At 37.6% G+C, this 24,673-nt stretch overlaps 2 protein-coding genes across 2 annotated transcripts; both read right to left on the minus strand.

The window, feature by feature from the left end:
* Positions 1-1,201: 1,201 nt before the first annotated feature.
* LOC127806409 (transmembrane 9 superfamily member 9-like) lies at positions 1,202-13,671 on the minus strand. Its single transcript, XM_052343675.1, has 7 exons — positions 13,312-13,671; positions 3,970-4,134; positions 3,772-3,881; positions 3,571-3,676; positions 3,313-3,425; positions 3,060-3,210; positions 1,202-2,699 (listed from the first exon to the last, which is right to left on the minus strand). Exons 1-7 carry the CDS (start codon positions 13,456-13,458, stop codon positions 1,542-1,544), a joined length of 1,950 nt encoding a protein of 649 aa, XP_052199635.1. The 5' UTR covers positions 13,459-13,671; the 3' UTR covers positions 1,202-1,541.
* Positions 13,672-16,282: 2,611 nt separating this feature from the next.
* On the minus strand, positions 16,283-24,041 carry LOC127805508 (uncharacterized). The gene is made up of 7 exons (XM_052342269.1): positions 23,652-24,041; positions 23,349-23,390; positions 21,539-21,621; positions 21,333-21,435; positions 21,014-21,227; positions 16,939-17,033; positions 16,283-16,850 (listed from the first exon to the last, which is right to left on the minus strand). The coding sequence occupies exons 1-7, from the start codon at positions 23,791-23,793 to the stop codon at positions 16,594-16,596; spliced, it is 936 nt and encodes a 311-aa protein (XP_052198229.1). The 5' UTR covers positions 23,794-24,041; the 3' UTR covers positions 16,283-16,593.
* Positions 24,042-24,673: the final 632 nt, after the last annotated feature.

Below are 24,673 nucleotides of genomic sequence, written 5' to 3' on the forward strand. Positions count from 1 at the left end.
ATCAAATCTGCTATGTATAGCTTGAAATTTGCTAAATCTGGTGAGTTCATTGTTGGATTTATTTTAGAATTCACTAATTTGGCAAATTCGATTTTACTTGAGTTCATTAAAAAAACTTTCAATTCTCTAGATCTATTATGGACAAACGATTTTGTTCTAGAGTAATTTGATCTAATGGAGTTTATTAGAAGAACGACTGAATCTAGTTGAGTTTATCAAAAAAGTAAAAAAATTATTCGAGTTCATCAAAATTATTACAGTTGTTAGCCGACTAGTGGTGAGGAAAAGAGAAGATGGCGAAGAAAACAAAGGCCACTTCTATTGTTTTCATTCTAAAATTTTGAAATAGAATGGAGATTTTGAAAACTACATCATTTTCAAATAAGTCCTAAGATATTTAAGAATATCAATGTCTAAAATTATTTCGAATAATGTGAATAATATTTTATATATCATAAAAGGTATAGGTATAACACAAATAATTTTTGTATAATATATCTTTTCTGTTGTATATTCTTTTATATTATACCAAACACTTCTTAAATATCAATGTCTTTGAATACCTTTTTTTTTTTTTTTTTTTTCAAATTTTCAATTGCTTTTTATTAAATTCAAATGTTCAATCAATCATTCACGCCCATTTAAAAAAAAATGAAGAAAAAGTGGGAGATTAGAACAAATAGTAATGTTACACAATTTTTGCTTAAAAAACTGACAAAAAAATTATAAAATATATTATTTCAAAAGAAAAAATTACAAAACCAAATGGAAAACTGGATCAATTCTTGTCAAGATAGATAAATGATGCCAAGCCAAAAGTAAAGAAGAATGCAAGAACTCTCATTAGAACATAATGGAATCAAAAGTCCTAGCCGGTAATGAAATTAGGAAGAAGTAGAAGTGCATGTTTAATTTTTTGGCAAGAGAGTCGGGTAGCAGTGCAGAAGAAGTCCTTGTAGTATAAATGGATCTAATTTAATACTGAATCTAATTAGGTTGATCCAAATACAAGCCCATTATGAATTGAATTAAATACGCATGTACATGTACAGAATTTTGCGGCTCAAATCCAAATCAAACATCTGAGTCGAGATTAGTTTAATATGTCTTCAAATTTAGTGCGAGCGAAGGAGAGAGCTACCTGAATTACTACAAGTACTAAACAAGTTAGCTGCATTAAGAATTTAAGAAGAAAAAGAGATTGTCTATCAAAGAGAAGAAGATTTCCTTTCATCACTTGAGGAGGGGGAATTTGCTTCCACCTCCTCTCATAATGTCTGAATACAGAAGAGAACAACAGTTGGAGGAAATAAGATGTGACCTAAAAAGCAAACCAAAAAAACAAAAATGAAGAACTACTAGGGCCAACGAGCCTGTATTGGGAGGGAAGAAGATTAAAAAGAACAAAATGAAAAGGAAAATCTAAAGATTAAAACCGAAATTACAGGGACATTTTTTGGGGGTGGGCTGAATGTCCAGCTTACGTGCATCCTGAAGATGATATATATTAAATTCAGCAATTTACCTTCAGGAAGCACCGCTTAATCAATCTTCACAGAAGAATAGATGAGCCTCGTAAACCAGAAACATGCGTAGAAACCAATCGTACCGGTGAGCACGAAAAAGGCATAGGAGGCGATCAACATGTAGCCGAAGTACAAGATCCCGGACACTGGCTTCGTGATCTGAAGCTTCGTGAAGAAATAGAAGGCGGCATAAAGGAAGAGGTAAAGCGCCGAGGATCCTGAAGTGAGGTACGACCTCCACCACCAAAGGTAGTCCTCGCTGCAGAGCTGGAAATAGCAGAGCACGATTGTGATCTCGGCACAAGTGACAACCAGGATGCCAAAGACGATGAAGAGGAAACCGAATATGTAATAGAATTGCTGCAACCAGATGGAGGTCAGGATGAAGAATAGCTCGATGAATACAGCTCCAAATGGGAGGATGCCACCAATGAGGATGGAGAAGACTGGGTTCATGTACCAGGCCTGTTCGGGTATCTGTCTAGGGATTTTGTTGGTTTTCACTGGATCTTCCAATGCAGGCTTCCTGAAGCCCACATAACCGCCAACAAAAACAAGAGGTACGGAGATTCCAAACCATAAGACTACGAGAGCAAACATAGTGCCGAATGGCACAGCCCCTGAAGATTTTTGACCCCAAATTAGAGCATTCAACACAAAGAAGATGGCGAAGACAATGGCAGGGAAGGTGACAGCTGTCCTGAGAGCAATATTCTTCCATTCCGCTCCTTTAAACGTCTTGTAGAGACGGGCAGCAGCATATCCAGCAAAAAGGCCCATGAAGACCCACAGAAGAAGCATGGCGGTCATCAAGCCACCTCTGTTTGAAGGTGAGAGAAACCCAAGAACTGCAAACATCATGGTGACAAGTATCATCCCAAAGAACTGAACGCCTGTACCAGCATAAACACAGAGGAGATCTGAGTTTACAGGAGGTCTAAAAACATCTCCATGAACCAGCTTCCATCCTGTCTCTTCTTGGGCTTCTTCCTGGGTCTCCAACTGATTGTACTTGGATATATCACGGTACAGTGTCCGCAGCATGATCATGGCCACCATGCCCGAAAGGAAAAGGACAATCATCAATGAATTGACAATTGAAAACCAGTGAATTTGATCATCAGCCATCAGAAGATAGGTATCCCATCTGTACGCCCACTTCACATCACTCTCCTGCATGGTTGAAGAGGCACAAGAATGAAGAATAATTAGAATGCTACTGGATGTTAGAGGGGAAGTGGGTAGACTGATCTTCTCTCCTTTCTCCTTAATTTCACACTTTTCTGCAAGATTGATCTTCTCTTCTTAATCTCACCTTTCCCTCTTCAAAAATATTTTTAAAAAAAAAAGTACTTTGATACGTTTTTAAACATCTCATATTTCTCACATAGAAATAGTGAAAAAACTGAAAAGTTAGCTTGATATGTTTTATTCTGTATTTACTTCCAAGGCAATAACTACAATTTCCGGGGACATATCTGACATCTAAAAATGTTACAAAGGTCCAATATAACAACAGATATAGGAGCTTACTTGAAACTCAACATCATATGTGAAGATAATTTCTTTCTTATCTTCGACCTCTTGCGGTGATTCTGAATTGATAACTGTCCGTTTTGCATGGGGATCACAAGTTGTCAAACGGGTATTGTCACTCCATTTGCCTTCATAATCATGTTTAACACTATAGGCACCAAAATACACCAATGTTATAACCCAAGCAACCAACCATTAAAGAAGATAACAAATCCAGGTGGCACAGTGAGAGGAGAAACTTGTGATGCACCTGAATGGTTTGACTTCAAATCCTACAATCCTTGCAGTTTCTGTCTGTGGGTCCTTATGAAACTTAACTGTGAAAGTCAAGTGATTATGAATAAAATACTTCTCCTCCTTGGTCTGGAAAAAAGTGTTAAAATGAGAATAAGAACTCCTGGCTAACATGATCCAGTCGTTGTAATAATATAAGTGGACAAATGGTGATTCTTGAAGTTATAGCAACAAATTGGAGAACAAGTGGAAATTCAATTCATTTGGTACTTACCCCAGCATACAATCCTTTCAGACCAACATGGTATCCATGTTGATACACAACAGAGTCCTGATCCAGTCTTTTCAAAGGAACAACCAGAGGAAGGTTATCCAAAATCCTGAAAGATAAACAAACATAAATGAAAGAGAATTTTAAAACTTGAAAAACTGCAATTTAATTCATATTCAAGATTCCCCCAAGAAGGTGCCTCACATGTTCACCCGATACTCATCATCTATCTTTTCCTTAAATTCCTTTGCAGTTTTTGCATTAAGAGTTACACGACAAACAACATTGCACATTTGAGGCTCTCTCATTTTAAACTGCAAGAAATTAACTCTTGTAAGAAGTCTCAGTGATGCAAAAGAAGGTAAGTAAAACAAACATAATCACTTTTGAGTAGAAACTGACCACATAAGGAGAGTTTTCAATGCGATCACCACGAAGAACTTCACCAAGATTTTCTGCACTGTCAACTATCTTATTTGGCTTGCAGTAAGGAATGGAGTAGTAAGAGTATGGAAGCTGTGTCTTTGTAGACGTGAGCTTGTTAACTTTCACCTTCAAAAGATCCCCCTGTAACAAAATGTGCATAAAACTTGTTATAGAGTTATAGAGTTGAAGAAAGAAGTTACTGCACTTTTTTATATGTAAAATATATTAAGAACTGCCAAAAGTGAGCAACCTGCAAATGTGAAGTAGACAGTGCAAAAGGTAGCAACAGCTGCAATGCCTAAATATCTACAAGATAGGAAATTCTCACCAAAAACTCAAAAAAGAAAAATACAAAGTGAAAAAATAACTTATTGTGAAAAGACCCCAACATGTACTTCTGTGTTAAGCTTGCCATTATAATTTGCATAGGGATGTCATAGATTTAATTTATAATTCTTTGAGTTGCCTTTTTGTGAGTTGCTGTGATCGTTGCTTGCAGTATCAAAGCCAATAAAAAAACAGGCTTAGAGGCCCTGCAGCATGCAGAGATATAAAAGTGAAGAGATTGTAATGCGCCCTGCAGCATGCAGAGATATAAAAGTGAAGAGATTGTAATGCACCCTACTCACATTGGCCTATGCAGGGTTCCACAGTGGAAGTTGTAAGAGTAGTTCCAGGTACATAAGAATGAGAGCTTTTTTGGGTGAGTTCCTGTGGTGCCATCCCCATAGTCAAAACCAAGGAGACTAGCATCAAGCTTTTCAGGCTGGATATGTACACTTCATTCAAGAAGAACAAAAGCATACATTCAAAGTATTAATTTTTTTTATTCAGTTGGCACATTGTCTAAATTATGGACTCGAGATAAGGAGGTATTTTCCTGCATAAAAATATTCATTGCTTTATAAATAAAGTGCATTTTATTTTTATTTAATGTTATTATGTTATATTTAGATCCCAACAGTTTCATACATTTTGGTATAGGAGAGGATTGGCTCACTGTTTACGGGCTTTCCTACAAATGGGCCTGAATTTTATTTAGAACCTCAATAATTGATATACTTGGGTCACTGTGTCATGCAACCAAGGGTAGTTTGGTCAAGGCCTTAAAATTATATATTTCATTTATGTATTTTTGCAAGCAATTAGGCGTCAGCAGCCGTTAGAAGGCTGTACTATGGTGGGGCCACCTTCCAGGAGGACCCCAACCGCTTATATATATGCAAGGGCCACACCCACACCAGGCATGCAATGAGGATATTCTAAATTTCTCTCTGTCTCTCTCTCTGATGACCCAAGAATTCATCTTGAAATTCTGCCAAATAGCCTTGTCAGTGCCTCTAGTACTGACAATTGGTATCAGAGCCACCAATCACTGGCTGAAAAACATGGTGGAAGGAACCCTGCAAGAAGTAGATAGAGTTGAGGTTGGACGTTATCAAAGCTAGTTTGAGGTAGAGCCACGAACAAGCAGACGAGAAACTATCAAAGTGGGAGTCCGAAATTCCTAAGAGGATGTGAGCCACATCCGAGCTGACGTATTGGAGGTTGAAAGAAGCATCAGGGAGGACTTCTCACATCTAAGAGAAGAATTCTCCCGACTAAGCCAACAGTTAAATCCTACACTAGCCATTTTCTCTAGGCAACCAAATGCCAACTTGCCAGTGGATTTCCCACCAAGGGCAGCTACGGTGCCGATCATTCCCAGAGTGAGGGGACGACAAGAGAGGGAAGAACGGGTGGAGCTTGCAGCAGAAGCAACGCTGAGAGGCAATGTGGTTAATTAGTCCAATACTCCCATGCTAAAGCTAGAGATTCCAGTGTTCAAAGGGGAGAAATCCAAATGGTGGATCAGAAGATGCAAACGCTTCTTCTACCACTACAGGGTGGCAGAGGATAACAAGGTGAATATGGTGGCTGCTTACCTCAATGATGTGGCAGATTCCTAGTTCCAGAGTTGGAGCGAGAGGAGGAATGAGTGGAGGTGGCCGGAGTTTGTGGAGGAATTTTGTGCCCGATTTGGTGAAAGCAATTTGATAGATGTGGTGGAGCAATTCAATAAGTTAAAGCAAGAAGGAATGGTGGAAGAATACCAAACCCGCTTTGAGGAGCTCAAATCGACACTTAGTCATGCTCATCCAACCTTAGATGAGCAATACTTTGTATCGAGCTTCCTCAGCAGATTGAATGACGAGCTTAGGCCAATGGTGAATATGTTGCAGCTTGCTACAGTGAGGCAAGCAACAGGGAAGGCATGGCTCCATGAGTTGTCTTTGGAGGCCTTTGTGAAGAAGCACAAGATCTCTCAAAAGGGATCGAGAAGGGGTTGGCATAGCTCTACGAGAGAAGGGTATAGAGGAAACAACCTGTAGGTGAATAGAGGAGGTTACGCACCAAGAGCTCCAATCCAGGCCACCCCAGTAAGGTCCCTCCCTCACCCTAGACCAAAAAAGGCAAATGGGACTTTGCTTCAAGTGTGGTGAGAAGTACACCTCAGGACACCAATGCCGGAAACACCTGATGCAAATGGAAGGGGAAGAGGATGAGGAAAAGGACGAAGCAGAAGAGAACTTAAAGGAGAATGAAGCAGAGGGTGAGGTCGATGAAGGAGAGGAAGAGGGACAAATTTCCCTCCATGCTCTAGAAGGGCAACCCTCAGAGAAGGTGATCAAGATTAAAGGAATTGTGGGAAGGAAGAGGCTGGTTGTGCTCATCGATAGTGGGAGCACACATAATTTCTTGGATGAAAACACAGCCAAGGAACTTGAATGTGTGTTACAAGCCACTATACCCCTATCAGTGATCGTTGCCAACGACCACAAAATGATCAGCAGGTATAGATGCCAAGGATTCACTTGGAGAATGCAAGGGTATGAGTTCTCTACAGGCCTAAGGATTCTACAGCTTGGGGGTGTCATGTAATGCTAGGTGTTGACTAAATGAGGATTGTGAGTCCTCTAATATTTGATTTCAACACTTTAGAGGTGACTTTTGAAAAAGGAGGAAAGACGTTAGCGTTGGCCGATTGCATGGAAGGAGGGGAGTGCAAGGCCATTTCAGGGGGTCACCTGCAGAGACTATTCAAACAAGAAAAGGAAGCCATAGCTCACTCGCACTTGGTGTATGCAGTGGAGGTGGAGGAAGGGTGTGCAAGAAGCGAGGAAAATTCAAGGGAGAGGATCATCAGTGGTTCAAGATAGAAGCCCTCACTAATTCTTTGCAAACTCTCTTGGTTCAAATTGAGGACTTGTTCATTGAACCTTCATCTTTGCCCCCTAATCGTCCCCTAGAGCACTCTACTTTAAACCTAATACAGAGCCAGTGAATGTCCATTCTTACAGATACTCTCCTTTCTAAAAGGTAGAGATTGAACATTTAGTTAAGGACATGCTTTCCAAAAACATCATCCAACCAAGTCAATGCCCTTTTGCATCCCCTGTTCTTCTCGTTAAGAAGAAGGATGGGAGCTGGAGATTCTATATAGACTATAGGCAGCTCAATTCCCACACCATTAAAAAACAAATTTCCTATCCCAATCGCCAATCATAGACGATTTGTTAGATGAATTAACTGGTGCAACTATATTTTCAAAGTTGGACCTCAAATCCGAATGGGTTGCCCAGATATACCTAAAACCGCATTTCGCACCCATCAAAGGCTATACAAATTATTGGTTATGCCCTTCGGCCTAACTAATGCTCCTGCGACCTTTCAGGCACTAATGAACCATGCTTTTAGTCCCTACCTCAGAAAATTCATTTTAGTCTTCTTCGATCACATCTTGGTATATAGTCCTACCATGGAACAACACCTAACCCATCTCCAAATCACCTTTCAAGTCCGCAGGTCTAACAAGTTGTTTGTAAAGAAATCTAAGTGTACCTTTGCTGAAAGAAAGGTGGAATACTTTGGGCACATAATAACAGGAGAGAGAGTCACTACAGACCCCAAGAAGATCATGGCAATGGTGGAGTGGCCAACACCCAAAACCATCAAGGAGCTCAGGGGATTTCTTGGTTTGATAGGGTACTATAAGAAATTTGTTAAAGGATATGGGGTGATTAGCAAACCTTTGACAAAGCTGTTTAAGAAGAACGGATTTGAATGGAGTGATAGGTCTGAAACAACCTTCAATGCTTTCAATGAGGCAATGACCCAAGCACCCATATTAGCCCTACTGGATTTCACCAAGCCTTTCATCTTGGAAACAAACGCATGTGACACAAAAGTGGGGGCAGAGTCCTAGTCCAGGAGGGGAGACCAATTGCTTTCCTCAACCAAGCCTTAGCTCCCAAACACTTGGGACTAAGACAAGGAGTTGATAGCAGTCCTCATGGCCATAGAGAAATGGCGATATTATTTGGAGGAAAGTCCATTTATTATCAAAACTGATCATGAGAGCCTCAAGTTCCTAGGAGAGCAGAGGTTGCACACTTAGCTACAGAGAAAAGGAGTGACAAAGTTGTTGGGATTGGATTATACAATCCAATATAAGAAGGGGAAGGAGAATATCGTGGCTAACGCACTATCAACAAGGGAGGAAAAGGGGGAGTGCCAAGCAATATCAGTGATAGTTCCAAATTGGGTCAAGGAGGTGTCTGGTAATTATGAACAAACACCATGGGCTAGACCTGATAACTCAACTGACAGTTGGACCATCGGAACACAAGGATTATACCTTGAAGGCAGGGCTCTTAAGGTACAAGGGGGGTTTGGTAATTGGGGAGGACAACCAGCTCAGAACAAGGATCCTACAAGCTCTACACTCATCACCTATTGGAGGACACTTCGGCTTGAACGTTACCTACAACAAGGTCAAACAACTATTTCATTGGCTAGGAATGAAAAAGGATGTTACTTCTTTTGTGTTGGGATGTACTATTTGCTAGAAATGCAAGCATGAACAAGTTCCATACGCTAGCTTGCATCAACCCCTAGAAATACCGAAGCAAGCATGGCAACAAATCTCAATGGACTTTGTGGAGAGGCTTTCGAGGTCTGAAGAGAAGAGCACTATCCTAGTGGTGGTGGACAGGCTGACTAAATTTAGCTACTTCTTAAGTTTAGCTCACCCCTTTACAACCCAAGAGGTGACTCGACTATTGTTGGATTTTGTGGTTAGGGTGCATGGTTTACCAATGTCCATCACCTCGAATAGGGATAAGGTGTTCGCCAGCAACTTTTGGAGGGAACTGTTCAAACAATTGGGGTTAGGGATGCACATGTCTTCAGCATATTGAGACGGATGGGCAAACCAAATGTATTAACCAGTGTCTTGAGACCTACCTAAGGTGTGTATGTTTCTCCAAACCCAAGAGTTGGAACCAATAGCTGCCCTTAGCCCAGTGGTGCTACAATTCTAATTACCATAGCTCCCTCAAAAGATCCCCTTTTGAGGCGCTATTCGGTTACAAACCCCCACTGATCCCAGCAATGATGCACTACTCACATGTGGAGTTATTAGTAGACTAGCATCTAAGGCAAAGACAAGAAGCCCTGCATATCAAAAGGAAGGAGTAGACAGTTGCACAAAAAAGAATGAAACAGATGAAAGATTGGAAAAGAAGCGAGAGGAGTTTTGAGGAAGGGGATATGGTGTATTTGAAGGTGAGAACAATCCAACAGCAGCTATTCGCTGGACAAACCCCATCCAAACTAGGCCCAAAGTATTTTGGGTCATTTAGAGTGCTGGCCAAGATAGGCAGGGTTGCTTACAGATTGCAACTCCCAGAAGGGGTGGGAATCCACCATGTCTTCCATGTGTCGCTACTGAAATGGTCAATAGGACCCCATGATTCAGTTAGCTCAAATCTACCAGTGTTAGAGGAAGACCCCCCAAGGGAGGCAGAACCCTTGGTCGTGCTAGACAAGAGGGTACTTCATCATAATTCTGTGTCAATCACACGGGTATCAATACAGTGGACCAACCGCCACCCGGACAACACTTCATGGGAATACCAAGTTGCTGTAAATTTCTTGTGGACAAGAAATGTCTTTAAGGGGAGGGGTATTGTCATGCAACCAAGGGTAGTTTGGTGAAGGCCCTTAAAATTTTATATTTCATTTATGTATTTTTGCATGCAATTAGGCGTTAGTAGCCGTTAGAAGGTTGTACCAGTGGGGCCACCTTCTAGAAGGACCCCAACTGTTTATATATATGTAAGGGCCACGCCCACAGAAGGCATGCAATGAGAATATTCTGAATTTCTCTCTCTCCTTTCTGTTACTCTCTCTCTCTCTCTCTTCTCTTTCTCTGATAACCCAAGAATTCCTCCCCGAATTCTGTCAAATAGCCTTGTCAGTGCCTCCGGTACTGACACACTGAAACGTAATTCTTCCATGTGAAACAATTATTAGTCAATAGAAGTTTACTGGATGTCTTTGCAAATATCTTAATGGAGGTCTTTGCAAATATTTTGGTGAATAAAGCCTGGATTTGGGTTTTTTCTGGGATTTATTTCTTTTTCTTTTTTTGTTGCACTTCTGAGGGGTTGTTTTTAACTCCCATAGCAAAGAGATGATACATTTACCAGACTACATCATCAATCTTTATTCAGCAGCTTATATTTAATATTTCCCTCCAAGCATCGTACAGGAACACCTTACTAACTTAAGTTGCATTTCACCAATCAAGAGACTCAAATTTGAGCCCCATGAAGTACTTACTACTTTTATCCTTTTGTTAGTAGCATATATCTACTCTTAACACAGCTTGAGATGTTAGAATTTGTTTAGTATAGCTGTAAGTTTCTGTAAAATGGCAAATATGTTTGTAAGGAAATGTTTCACTCTTATGTTTTATGTGTTTAAAATGTAACGGAAATGCCTCTTGGGTTATTTCCGGTTAAGTCATGTATTTTCCTTATATTTACATATTAGTCCTTTTAAGTTGTAACCGCCTCTATCTTTTATAAATAGAGGCGGGTAGGTTCTGTGAGGGAGAGCAGCAAGAGAGAGAATTCATATGTTGTATTCGCACATAGGAGTTGGAGAATAGAGAGAGAGCTAGTGCTCGGTCCTTTGTTTTCTTGAGAGAGGCTATAGATTAATAGCCTAAGTGTGTGCGAGGAAGAGATCAAAGAAGAAGTGTTGTAATCTTGTTCTTTGATAGTGGATTCTGTCGGCATCATCTGGCAGTCTGGATGTAGGGCAATTTCTTGCCTGAACCAGGATAAGTCTTCTTGTTCTTCATTGTTTCTGTTTTGCATTTTAATCTGTTTTACTTTTCTTTTAGTTTCTATCTCTATCAGGTGAGCATTTGGGTGAGAGAGAGGTTTTAATTGTGTGAGGATTAGATCCAAAACTCAACATGAGATATGTACAGAGAATTTTCAGCCTTCAACTCTGTAAAGCTGATGCAAATGTTTCTTCCATTAAGACAACGCTACACTCACGTTATTAACTACACTTAGAAAACAAAAGCCCATGCAACAAAACAAGACAAGATATAAAGGACTCGTTCTCTATGGGGAAGAACTCAAGAGGGAAAAGGTTCTGGTTTTCTCCCAAGAATACTCCACATATTCCTTAACATTAAAAGCCATTACCAAAAATCAACCACCTACAAACCATTTATCATATTATCAGAACACCAATGCAGGAATACCAGCAATGACACAATCTAGGATATCTTAGACAAAGATTTCACACACCAAGAAGCATCATTTCCACAGCATAAAATCTACTACAGTGTTATTACCTTTAACTAAGGGGCCATCTGACAGAGCTTTCAGTTTTCAATTTTAATTTTTAGGGTTCAATTTTGGTTTTCAATTAAAGAAACTGACATGTTATTTGACAACATTTTTTTTTTTTTAGTTTTAATCTTTCAGTTTTTTAAGGTTCATGTAACTGACACCAGGAATACCATCAGCCAGTGGCCATCAGCAACCTCAGAGGGGAAACACATGCTCGGGAAGAAGCCACTGTCACGAACCTAGGGCTCATGATAGGTTAAAAGAGGAATTGGGGAAGAAATCAGAATTGAAGGGAGGGGGAAATCAGTAGAAAGAGGGAGAGATATTAAGAGGAAAGGGGGGAGAAATAGTAGAGAGAAACAAGAGGGAGAATGGAGAGAGACGTAGAGGGAAATCAGATTTAAGAATTCATTCAATTCCAGCACATCCCCTTCCTACGGCAATATATATATAGCCTCACTTAGCTACTAAATAAGGCTCTCTAACCACCTAAGCTACAAGACAAAAGGGGAAAATAACAGAATAACAACACCCATGTTCTGTAACCGAATTACAAAAATACCCCCTAACTGTAATTGTAACTCAATTACAGCTTTGCCCCTATAATACCCAAGGTCTTGACAGCCTCTACCTCTTCTCTTCTTCCTTTCCAACATCATTATCAAGAAACTGAAACTAGGCCAGGTAGTGCTGCTGTGGATGCCACTTCTACCGTGTGCGCTTGAGGCTTTATGCAGCTCCCTCAACAGTGCCTATCATACCTGTGAAAGTACCTGACTTCCTTCGTGCCAAGTGATGCAACAGTGCCTTGAGTTCCCATCTCAACTGGGGCTGCTGCAGCCATTTTTTCAGGGAGCTTGGCAGTGGTGACGGTAGCAGCGCCAGCAGTTTTACACGGCAGTTTTCACTTCAGTGGAAGCAAGCCTGGTGACTCCCATGGGTATTTAAAAAAAAACAAAAAAACTCCCGTGGGAGTCGCCGGCGACTGACACCGTAGCTCGTAGGGTCACCAACTATCCTCCAGCAATTTTCTGGGGAGATCGAGTCGGCAGCGGCGGGAGTGTGAGAGGGAAGAAATGAAAATTGTGAAAGCACCTTTTTGGAATTTTTTCAAATTCTGAGAACGAAACACCATTTTCTATTTTTTGTCAAAATAGTGAAAACGACCACTGAAACCTTAAAAACCAACATCCTACCACACGGGCCCTAAGTAAACATCAAGATCAGAATAGTCACAATACAATGTCAAGAACAATATAAATTAATCACCATCATTAACCATTTTGGTAAAGCCAATATTAATAACGACATACTAATCAGGCCAATGGATCGATCTATCAATTTCAGAGGATGGATCCAGAGAGCTGCACAGGAAAACCACAACTTTTCCATAGAACAAGTAAATCCATTTCTCAGACCTAAAACGCGAGAAGCGAACAGATCTGATACTAAAGCGCCCTCGGGCAACGAAATCACAAGGTACCTGCACTAAGGCCAACCACAGAATCCAAAGATCCAACACCACGTCGGACCAAACACATCTTACCACACACATAGATCCACAAACACATTCATACATAAAAAACGTATACATGCATGAGTCTGTGCGGGGAGGACTTGCCTTCTGGAAATCTTCAGGCGCGACGCCAGGAAGGTAGAAGGAATGACCGAGGCGGAGGAAGAAGAAGAGGAGAGATACGGAGATCCAAACGTGAAATTGACGAGGAGCCCGTGCTCGACCGGCCATATTCGTCGTCACCGATCGCATTCAGGAGGCGCGTTGAGGAGATCTAGATCCAGATAATATAGATACAGCTATATATATATATGTTTGTGTGTTTCTGCTCGCTCCTTTGCTCTCTCCCTCTCCCTCTGTCTCTCTCTCTGTAGAAATGTTTCTGTCTCTATATAACTCCTGTTGATCTGTCTGTATATAAATACGAAATCTCAGTCTCTCTCTCTGTCTCTCTCTCTCTCTCTCTCCTTCTGGTTTCGGGGGATTCTATTAATAATAAAGGGGAGAAAGGGCGAGCTCAAAGAATGGGAAGGAGAGCTGATCCTGGCCGTTGATCAGTTGACGGTGCTCCCGCAACGGTGCGGATTAAATCAGGAATTTGGAACAGTTTACCGGGGCAAAATTATTACCAAAAAAAAAAAAGCGTTTCTGAATAAATGTAATCTTGAAATTAGAATGTTTTTACATACACTTTTAATTACTTACCTTTAATACTTTGAATCTTATGGTTCTTTTTTAAATACGTTAGAAACCAATTTAAGCGACTCCCATTACTAAAATTCAAATTATAAAAGATTGGAATAAAATTCATCCTTTTTAAATATTTAAATTTAAAATAAATTTACAATTAATGAGAAATAAACAAAAGAAACGTATTTTAAAATTTTTATCATTTTTTCTCTCTTTTTAAATTTATATTTGTATTATATTTTATATCGAATCAATACACCTAAAAGAGGCAAAATATTTCAAAACAATGAGTATTTTCTTCACTATTATTATATTAAATTTTTTTTCCTTGTTTGTTATTGTTTCTTTATTTTATTTTTCCTAAATTTCAATTTATGGGCAAAGTAGAGGAATTTGAATTTGGAAACCTATAAAATGTTCTAAAAGACCATCTTAGAACAAAAATAATGTGCCATGATTAGGTATGGATCTTTGCATAAGCATCATACAAGTGATCATTAAGATATTATATGTAAAGCCAATCCAAAACAACCCTAGTGCTAATGATGGGGGAGGATAATCTGTATTTTTTTTTTTTCTTTCAAGTAGAAGAAAGATATGGTGATTAAGGACACAATGTGAATGTGTTATTTTTAAGTTAAATTGTAAAGAATATTTTTGAAATTAGGTGAAATTATAAGGATTATTTTTAATGTTTAAACAGTAGCAATAATCTTATTTGTTGTTAAACAAAGCAATAAAAGACTATTTTATCTTTAATTTTGTTTATTTTCTAATTTTGAAAAATATAAAAATAGTGGTCAATGGTAGTCAACGACCACCGCTAAAGAGAGGGAAGGAATAAGTCTTAAATGGATTCGTTGCATCTACATCTGTGTTCATCTCTCAAGCCTCTAATAAAAGCAAATCTCATATTTTTGTTGATCTATGGTAAGAGGATAAAAAGAGAACAAAAAAATAATAATTTTATCTATGTTTGAATTTAAATGTAGGATCCAATTTTAACCGTTTAAATCTCAATTATTTTTATCTTAATTTGAATCAAATCCAAATGAGGCGACAATTGCAAAAAGACAATTCAATTGTCAAGGATGTGAAAGTTATATAAAGACAGTTTACATAAAATGAAAGAAGAAAACAAAAAAGAGACGCATCGAAAGAGAAAAAAAGTGATTGGTAGCATCAAGAGTGGTGATTCAATCACTAAAAAAAAGGGTGAAAAGAGAGAAGTTTTTAAATATAAAAATATTTTAATCATTCATAAATATTTAACTTGAGTTAACTAACCATAAGAAAAATAAATTGTAACATAATATTAAACTTCAAGAGTACCCCCATTATATTTTCTCAAACATCAAAATATTTGTTGCCATTATCTCAAATCTCAGGGCACCTTGTGTAAGTTAGAGAGGAAAGATTGGAAAGTTACATTTGATTGTAATAAAGCTGTGGAAAGAACAGTTCACATGCATGCCTCAAGATGTTTAATAAAAATCTGTTAAATCATTTAAAATCAATCAAATTGTGTTGACTCCGAGAAGTAGAATGAATAAAATAGTGGCATTACATGTATACAAACTATTTGCTTATTTTTTAATGTTTAAATAGCCAAAATTGAGAAACATTTTATATACAAACGGAGCTTAGAGTCTGGAAACATAAATACAAGAGACCCACCAACTGTTGCAAAGTGGGAAGCACATCCAAACAAAATATGATGCTTGCAAGTCACAGTACCATAGATAATAATTTTTATTTTATGCTGAATTTTCTACCAGTTTGGTGAGCCCTAGACATCTAAGTCAACTGTTAAATGGTCACTTAATGATCCACTTAAGAGTTGGAGGGTCCTAGTCATGTGGTTTGCACATCCCATCAATTCAAAGTGCCAAAATAGAGTGACGTTGAAGTATCAAGGCAACTAGCTAGTCCATTGTGCATGTGGAGCAACATCACCCAATGAAGAAGATTACTAGTTTGACATCATTGATTGAAGTATTGACTGCTCATCTTTCAATCCAAATATCTTTTGTTTTAGTTCAACCAACGGGAGAAGCTTGGAACAAATTCTTAATGATGCAATGAGAAACAGAGATCACAATTCATGTTGCTTCCATGACATCACAACAGTTCTTAAATGTACAAAATTTCCCAGCTTTCGTATTTATATATAACATTCCTCTTACTTTTGCATTGCACTGGCTATCTACATGGAATCAGTATGTTCAACATTTTTTCTTTTTTGACAATAAATGAACCTTGATAACTTACTTTTTATGACAAACCAGGAAAGACATCCAATAACATGTGCTGATATAACCCAGAAATTCATGAACTGGAATATATATGGGCCAGCAAAATTAAAGCATAAAATTGACAAAAATCCTGCAAAAATAAACTATTTATATTTCCACAACTGTTACCAATGGACAAATCACCCATTATCAATATTCTCAGAGACCGCCATGCATGCCTACATTACCAATGAAAATGATTGGACAAGAAATAGCTCATGAGCTTCCCTGCAAAGAACCCCCACTTAAAAAAGAAAAGAAAAGAAAAAAAGCAAGAAGAACGAAGGGGAAATGGGAGGAAAGAAGCTGCAGATTACCAGATCCATAATATTGGCCAAGGAGAGATAGGAAAAGGAAGAAGAGGGGGGGTAGGGGCAGAAGGATGGATGAATGAAATATATGATCAATTTCCAACTTGAGCAGGTGATTCAAGCAATCTCACTGTACGAGGAAGCATAAACTCAGCAAATATCGGATAATGAGATGATGGGTAATGCCCATCAATGTTGTCATTCACCACTTCACAGGATGCAACTGGCATTAGTGATCTGCCTCTGAAAAGAATCCAATCTATATGTAGATCCTGGGTTTGGCGATCCCAGCAAAGGCAAAGAGCTCTAAAAATTAACTTGAGGAATTCAAGAACTCCCTGTTTATTACCTGACATAATCAGAGGGAAAAATTTACTCACATTGCTAAAGTAATCCATTATGCATTTCAAAGAACAATGCAGAGATGAGATGTGTACCTTTAAATCCGTGATACGTGTGTATGAGAGATGCATTTTTTCTCACACGAGCATTGGGCCATGCATCCCTCATATCACCTACAACTCCATGCTCCCTGTACACAGGTGGTGAGAACCGATAATCATGTATTAGTTACATAGGAGGAAGCATGTACAACTTGTATTCCTTATAAAATTAAGGTTTCGTTTGGTCCTAGGACAAAAAACTTGAGGGAAGTAATATAAGAGAATCCCAGCTATTCTTCTAATGGACATCGTAACAGACTTTTTAGTCCAGAGAACTGAAAGTGAAACTTTTAACCAATTTGTTTTTTGATGTATCATCATGCTTGATATTTAAGCAGCCCCTAACAAAAACATATTATAGTTAATCAGCCAAACACTTCATGATGCAGTACTCATTCCATGGCTGTCGCCTAAGGCAGCATCTAGAGCAGAAAAAAGTATAAAGTTGGTAAGATTCTGATGTTTGGCAAACAATATAAAATCTTGTCCATGGAGAGCAGAAAATCAATCTATGGCTCCCATTGAGAATGAAGCCTCATGGAGATTAAAAGGCTGCCCCCAATGCACAAGGCTCCTCGCTTTGTGAGGGTCAATTTGTACGCACCTGTAACCTTCCGGTCACAAAGGGTAACCTTACTATGATTAGAAATTCTCCCACAAAATATAGGTGTAGGCAAGCAAGCATATCCTTGAAATTGTAAATTTCAACAGCATATCATCAATGCTCTTCATCCATGGCACTAGTTCCCCTTAGAAAGTCAAAATCGTTTTAGGGATGAATTATTGATACATGGTGATAAATGATATTATAGGCATTTGCAACTCAAGCAATAATCTAACTATTAGGTGACTTTATGGAATTTCTGATTCCCATTATATCATCTAGGAAAGCATCAAATGGTTGGCCAACATTGTCCCTAGTTAATTTTGACTATGGCAGTTGAGAATTGCTTCTTTTGTTGCACAAGTAAATGACATTGAGAATGATTTGAGATGGATACAGGATCATTATTAGTCAAGAGTGATGAGAAATAAGGATTTTAAGACTTAAATTTTTAGCCCCTGTTTTCCAACTCCAAATTTGTAACTAAAGATGTCCTAACATTTTATGCTTCAAAAAGTCAGAGCATTCATTTTTAGAAAATTTAGAAAAATATCAAAACAGATGTTTTCTAATTCATTGGTATAAAGTTGAAAAATTAGAAAACTGAGTTTTCTATTTTCAAATGGGAGATTCAATTATTCAATAGAAAATTGGAGTTGGAAAACAGAAAATGTTTTCTACAACTGAACAGACCCTTAATGTTTCATAGTGTTAGAATTATTAGTATTATTGTAATTATAGTATGTGTGTTTTATTTGTAATTAGATTAAGCCCATAGGTTAAGCCCGTAGATTTAAGGTCCATTATGCCTATTACAAATAACAACATAAGAGAGGCTAGTCTCTTAAGTTTTTCTCTCATAATTATTTTTTCACATGGTATCAAAGCCACCGGTGAGAAAAACCCTAGCCGTCGCTGTGTATCTTTTTCCAGCGACCTTCAAACCCTATCATTAGAACCACAGGTGAAGCTCTGTCCCATCCTGATTGGTGTCAGGCTATGTTATATGAAATTAACGCCTTACATTCGAATGGTACTTGGAATTTAGTGCCTTTACCACCAAGAAAGACTCATGTTGGTTGCAGGTGGGTATTCACTCCCAAAGTAGGTCCTAATGGCCAGGTGGAACATCTTAAAGCTCGCTTGGTTACCAAAGGCTTTACACAGATCTACGGCCTGGATTACAGTGATACTTTCTCTCCTGTTGCGAAAATAGCCTCTGTTCGCCTCTTGCTCTCTCTGGCTACCACGAGTCATTAGCCACTCTATCAGCTTGATATTAAAAATGCTTTTCTTCATGGTGATTTGCAAGAAGAGGTATATATGGAGCAACCACCTGGTTTTGTTACTCAGGAGAAGTCCAATATAGTTTGCAAACTCAAGAAGTCTCTCTATGGTCTGAAACAATCTCCATATACATGGTTTAGTAAGTTCAACATTGTGGTTCAAGCCTTTGGTCTCACTTGAAGTGAAGCTGATCATTCGATTTTCTATCACCATTCTTCTCCCTTATGTATCTACCTTGTTGTTTATGTAGATGACATTGTTATCACCGGGAGTGATCAAGTTGGAATACAAAAATTGAAGGAACATCTACATCAACACTTTCAGACCAAAGACCTAGGCCGACTTCGATATTTCTTGGATATTGAAGTTGCTCAATCAGGAGATGGTATCTCAATTTCTCAGAGGAAGTATGTCCTTGACATCTTAGAAGAAACTAGTATGATGAATTGTAAACCAATTGACACCCCAATGGATCTGAATGCCCGATTCTTACCGAGACAGAGGGAGCTTTATTCAGATCCTGAAAGATATAGGAGACTGGTGGGTAAGTTAAACTATCTCACAGTCACTCATCTCGACATTGCTTTTGTTGTGAGTGTGGTTAGTCAGTTCCTTAGTTCTCCACGTGATTCTCATTAGAATGTTATTATCCAGATTTTGAGATATATCAAAAGAGCGCCAGGTAAAGGGCTACTCTATGAGGATAAAGGACATAGATATTTATTGTTAGGCAGATGCAGATTGGGCAGGATCTCTTTTTGATCGTCGGTCAACATCTGGGTATTGTATTCTTGTGGGAGGAAATCTGGTTTCGTGGAAAAGTAAGAAACAGAATGTAGTAGCTGAATCTAGTGCAGAGGCAGAGTATCGGGCTATGGCTAACGCAACTTGTGAGCTCATCTAGCTTAAACAACTCCTACAGGAACTCAAGTTTTATGAAGTGTTCCCTATGAAACTTATTTGTAATAATCAGGCTGTCTTACATATTGCTTCCAATCTAGTGTTCCATGAGCAGACTAAGCATATTGAAATTGACTGTCACTTTATTAGAGAAAAACTGGTTGAAGACGTTATTGTTACAAAGTTTGTTAACTCCAATGATCAACTTGCAGATGTCTTCACCAAGTCTCTAAAGGATCCTCGAGTGGAATATATTTATAACAAGTTTGGTGCATATGATATCTATGCTCTAACTTGAGGGGGAGTGTTAGAATTATTAGTATTATTGTAATTATAGTATGTGTGTTTTATTTGTAATTAGATTAAACCATAGGTTAAGCCCGTATTATGCTTATTATAAATAACAAGCTAAAAGAGGCTAGTCTCTTAGGTTTTTCTCTCATAATTATTTTCTTACACATAGGATATTTACAATTTAGATTTATTTTATTGTGATTATCTTTTAGATTGTTATCTTTTGGTAGGTTCTATCTCTTATCGAGATGAGTATAGTTAGGATAGGATCTCATAATTATGTTATAGTTAAGAATGGTTTTTGTCTATAAATAGGCATACGATGCATTCAGAAAAAATACTGGTTTTGATTATTTAATACAGAGTTATTGATTTCCCTCCCACCCTTCTCCCTCATCTGACTTATAAGACAACTTCCTAAAACCCATATAAACTGTTATAGATCATGAGAAGTTAAGTTGAGGGCCAAATACACAAAGGAAGAAGTTTGAGAAGAGAAGCAAACAGGTTTCTCATCATATATTGTCAAAAAGCATCATTAATGATGCATATATTTTCCTGGCACCTCTAGTAAAAATGACCAAGCTACCATTTGTCCAGAAGAAGATAGGATTGGAGTGAAATGATAATATGAATACCATCACACAAGTTCTTTACCAAGTATAGTTGCTGCAGTCCAAATGAATCACAATAGAAGAAGCAAAAAAAAAAATGGGATAAACAGGCAGGCATTGGCCAAGCTGAGGAAATATCTTCAGGTTATACACGTACACAAACCAATAACAAAATCTCAAACATGAGATTAGTTTCAAGAAACCATTTCCCAAGCAATATTTATAAACTAAAGGATATATATAATTTATATTTTCTTTCAGGTTATCATAAAACATAAAATTGAATGCCACATTAGAACACAATTTCTGATATGCACCAATATAACAAGCACAGCCTCTTACAAACAATACCGCATGTTGCACATCATACCTTGATCGCCCAAGAAGAAAACGTCCAGTAGTTGATTCCTTTTGTGCGTTAAAGCCTCCACAGTATACCACAGGTAAGCTAGGAGGCAAAGACGCAATATGCTGCCATGTGAGTAAAGCACTTCGCCTGCGGGCGCGGGGACTGAACTCATCCATGTTTGTATTAACTATCTGAAATGAAAATCCTGGTGGCTCAACTCCTTTTAGTTGAAATGTGTAAATATTTTGTCAAGGAAAAAATGATTAAATATCATGTTCGCAAAGATGAGGAAATATTAAAACATGGTTTTAAGATATGAAGACACACTAGAAAAAGGATATTGCCCATGTGGCAATACATGGAACTTCAGCACCCCATGATATGCTTCCAGGGACTGAAGGTGACTCTGACAACCAAAAAGTTCCACCTTCCAGCAGCTCCACCTTCGTTAAATGAAAGGGAAAAATGTATTAAACACAAAAACATCCTTTCAACGTAGCAAAATTGTACAGTTTAAGCATGTTTAGAAAGGAATGGATCTGCTACCTTCTCCTTGTCATAAAAGATTGTGCAATGCTGATCTGAAGGTTCTTCAGATCCCTTTCTTGAGATCCCAAATTGATCATAACCTAGTGGAAATCAGCACCATCAATAGAAGAATTAATTTGAATATTAGGGCACTTTTAGACAATCGTGGAGGAAAATTTTCATTCCTTTTCAGTCACTCAAAAGTTCATGAAATAGGATTAAGATATTGTAAAATATTAGAATTACCTAAAAAAAGAAGCTAAACCTTAAATTAATATTACACAGCACCCTCAAAAAATTATTTGGAATGCCATGAGAAAAGAACACAACAAAATTGTTTCTTTTAAGGGTTCACAAACGTTTAGCTTTATGAACATATGCGAGCTCATAACGAATTCTATGAAAGATAAATATATTTATATGAACGTCATAAAATAAACTGTGAAACTGTAACATCAAAAGCCCTGACCAAAAGTGCTAAATGAAGTTAGCATTTGGGCTTATGAAACCAAGTAATAAACTCAAGACCTCCCCAGTAGACTATTGAGATGATCTGGATAATAACAAGCTCTTGGTCCTCACTAGGCCAAAAAATGTCATATCTCAATCTAACCCAAGTTAGTCTTAAACACTCTCCTGGCCCACTTCTTACTCAATAGTAGTCTTGGGTTAGCTATAATACTAATTTTAACATCAAAAGTTTAAGTTCTAACTGAAGTAAACATTTAGGCTCATGGTACTAAACAATATGCCCAACCCCTCTCCAATAGGAGTACCAATGTGAGACAGGTTTCCTGACAGAAATACAGAAGTAGTAATTATAAAAATTATTCAACACCGCTGTATGATGTCAACAACAATCACTGGAAACTATTTAACCCAAAAACAGTCCAAGATATTTGCACTAAAATTTATTACTAACATCTGCTTAACTCAATCCTGCAGAATCTTCAAAGCAATAAGTTGAGGTTGACATGTGATGGTTGCTTTGTCATTAACCATAGCACTTATGGAATCAATTTGTCCCCCATAACTGAATGGAGCTACAACTTAAAAAGTAACTATCACCATAATTTTCTAGGGAAGTGACAAATGAACTTAGGAGTCTGTCTAGTCACAAGTGTTATATCATGTATCATATCCTTAGTGGCACACTAAAATACACCAACTTTTGAGATAAATTTTATAAGTAACATAAATTTTCAAGCAATTGGATCACATACAATATACTCATTCAAAGCACCATAGTACCTCACGTTGTGAGAGAAGGAGAATGTTGCATAAGAGGAAGAAAATAAGAGCATGGAGAGAAATCATTACTATCCACTTTCCTTATTTGAACTTATGCTTTTACATTGGATTTCCTTTATTACACAGTTGTCCTTATTTCAACGCAGGTAATTTTAAAAAACTTGGAAGCACTCATTTTTAAACATTATTTTTCCTCAATTTCCAACTAAGTGTTAGTTGGATTTTCAGTAATTACTCAAGGTTTCACATCTTTCCTGCAAAAGTTTACTGATAGGTTTCCGCCATATTTTTGGCTCAACACTTGTTCATTTCCCACCTTCCCATTTCCCCTTATTTCTGGCCATTTCCCATTGCCATTTACCCTATCGTCTCCCATTTACCCATTCTGCTACCTCTGTTTCACTAGTTGAAATCACAAATATCATACAAGGTCAATAATTTTTCAAAGCAAGTAAACCGGAACCAAATTATGTTAAAATAACTCTACATTTCCAACAAAAAGAAAGGAATGCACCATTTTACATCTTTTGCATATTTACATTCACTGTGACCAAACAAAAAGCAATTAGGAAATTACCAGGCAAACCCTGCTGAAGATAGTCCAACTGAGACTTCACACCTAAAGCCCAACAAATCACAGACAAAATTATATGAAAAACAAATCAAATCATCAAATATAGAAAACCAATGACCAAGCATCATAAAGCAATAAGAAACAACCCAATAAACTTGTGATGAAACCCAGATTTCCCATTCAAGAGACGAACCAACGAAATAAAACCCATCTCAAAAACAAAAATAAAAGCAAACCCAGATCAACCATTGCAAGATTAAAGCAAAACTGCACAAGCAAGATCCCTAGAGAGCAAGCAGCAAATACCTTGTTGGGTACAGAGAATCATTGGAGAATAACTGGTTATAACGCTTAAACAAATATCCCTCCTTTTTTCCCATGAATTTGGGCTGTCTTCCGGCTGATCATCCAGAAGATTGAAAGCCATTACAGTGAGAGAAACACTCATTTTTACCCCCTCTTTATCTTCGTCTGGCGTATCCGTTTACATGATCAAATTTAGCAAATGATGATATAAACTCGCAAGGAAACAGAAGAGAGAACCAGCTTTTCGCTTGCTTTTTTCTCACTATTGCGATCTGGAATGTGAACTCTGTATTGGATTTGTTTGATTCAACGTTGTACAGCTTGGGTCCAAGTTTCGAAGCTCAAACAGCAAGGCAAGTAAACAGTAGCAATTTTCTAAAACGGAGAACTAACGCCGTGTTTGGAACTTGTTGAAGACATGTAACTCGGTAAGACTTAATAAAAAATTAAAAATTTCAAATATTTTTCAGTTTTTTATCCTTATTTTTTTATAAAAAATTATTTTTTAATTTTATAAAATATTTAAAAAATATATTCAAAAGTTAAAAGTTCCTAAAAATATTTTTTAATCTAAAAAAATATTACATGTATTCAAAAGAGAAGAGACGTGAAGATTTTTCTTTATATTTAATTTTGATTTGGGTTAGATAATAATGATATGGAAGTGATCTGAAAATTGTTGTGGAAAATTGTCATTTCCTAAATATTAAAATTAGTAAGAAAATTTTAAAATACTTATTTTAAGAGTTTTTCAAATTCAGTTCAATTTTAGAGAATTTTCTTTTCTAATCTCTATTTTATGTTTAAAAATTTTATATTTTAATTATTTAGTTTCAAATTCAATATTCTATTACCATTAAATTTATGTTAAAATCATGTTTCAACCATTGGTCATGTATTTTCACTAAGTTTTTAATAATCAATAATAACAATCATTTGAAAATTAGACAGCATAGTAATAACCTTGCCCATTTGCATGAGGAAGTGTATGGCTATGGCACAGCACAAATGGCTTTTAACCA

Source organism: Diospyros lotus, chromosome 7 (genome assembly GCF_014633365.1).
Source record: "Diospyros lotus cultivar Yz01 chromosome 7, ASM1463336v1, whole genome shotgun sequence".
NCBI lineage: Eukaryota > Viridiplantae > Streptophyta > Magnoliopsida > Ericales > Ebenaceae > Diospyros > Diospyros lotus.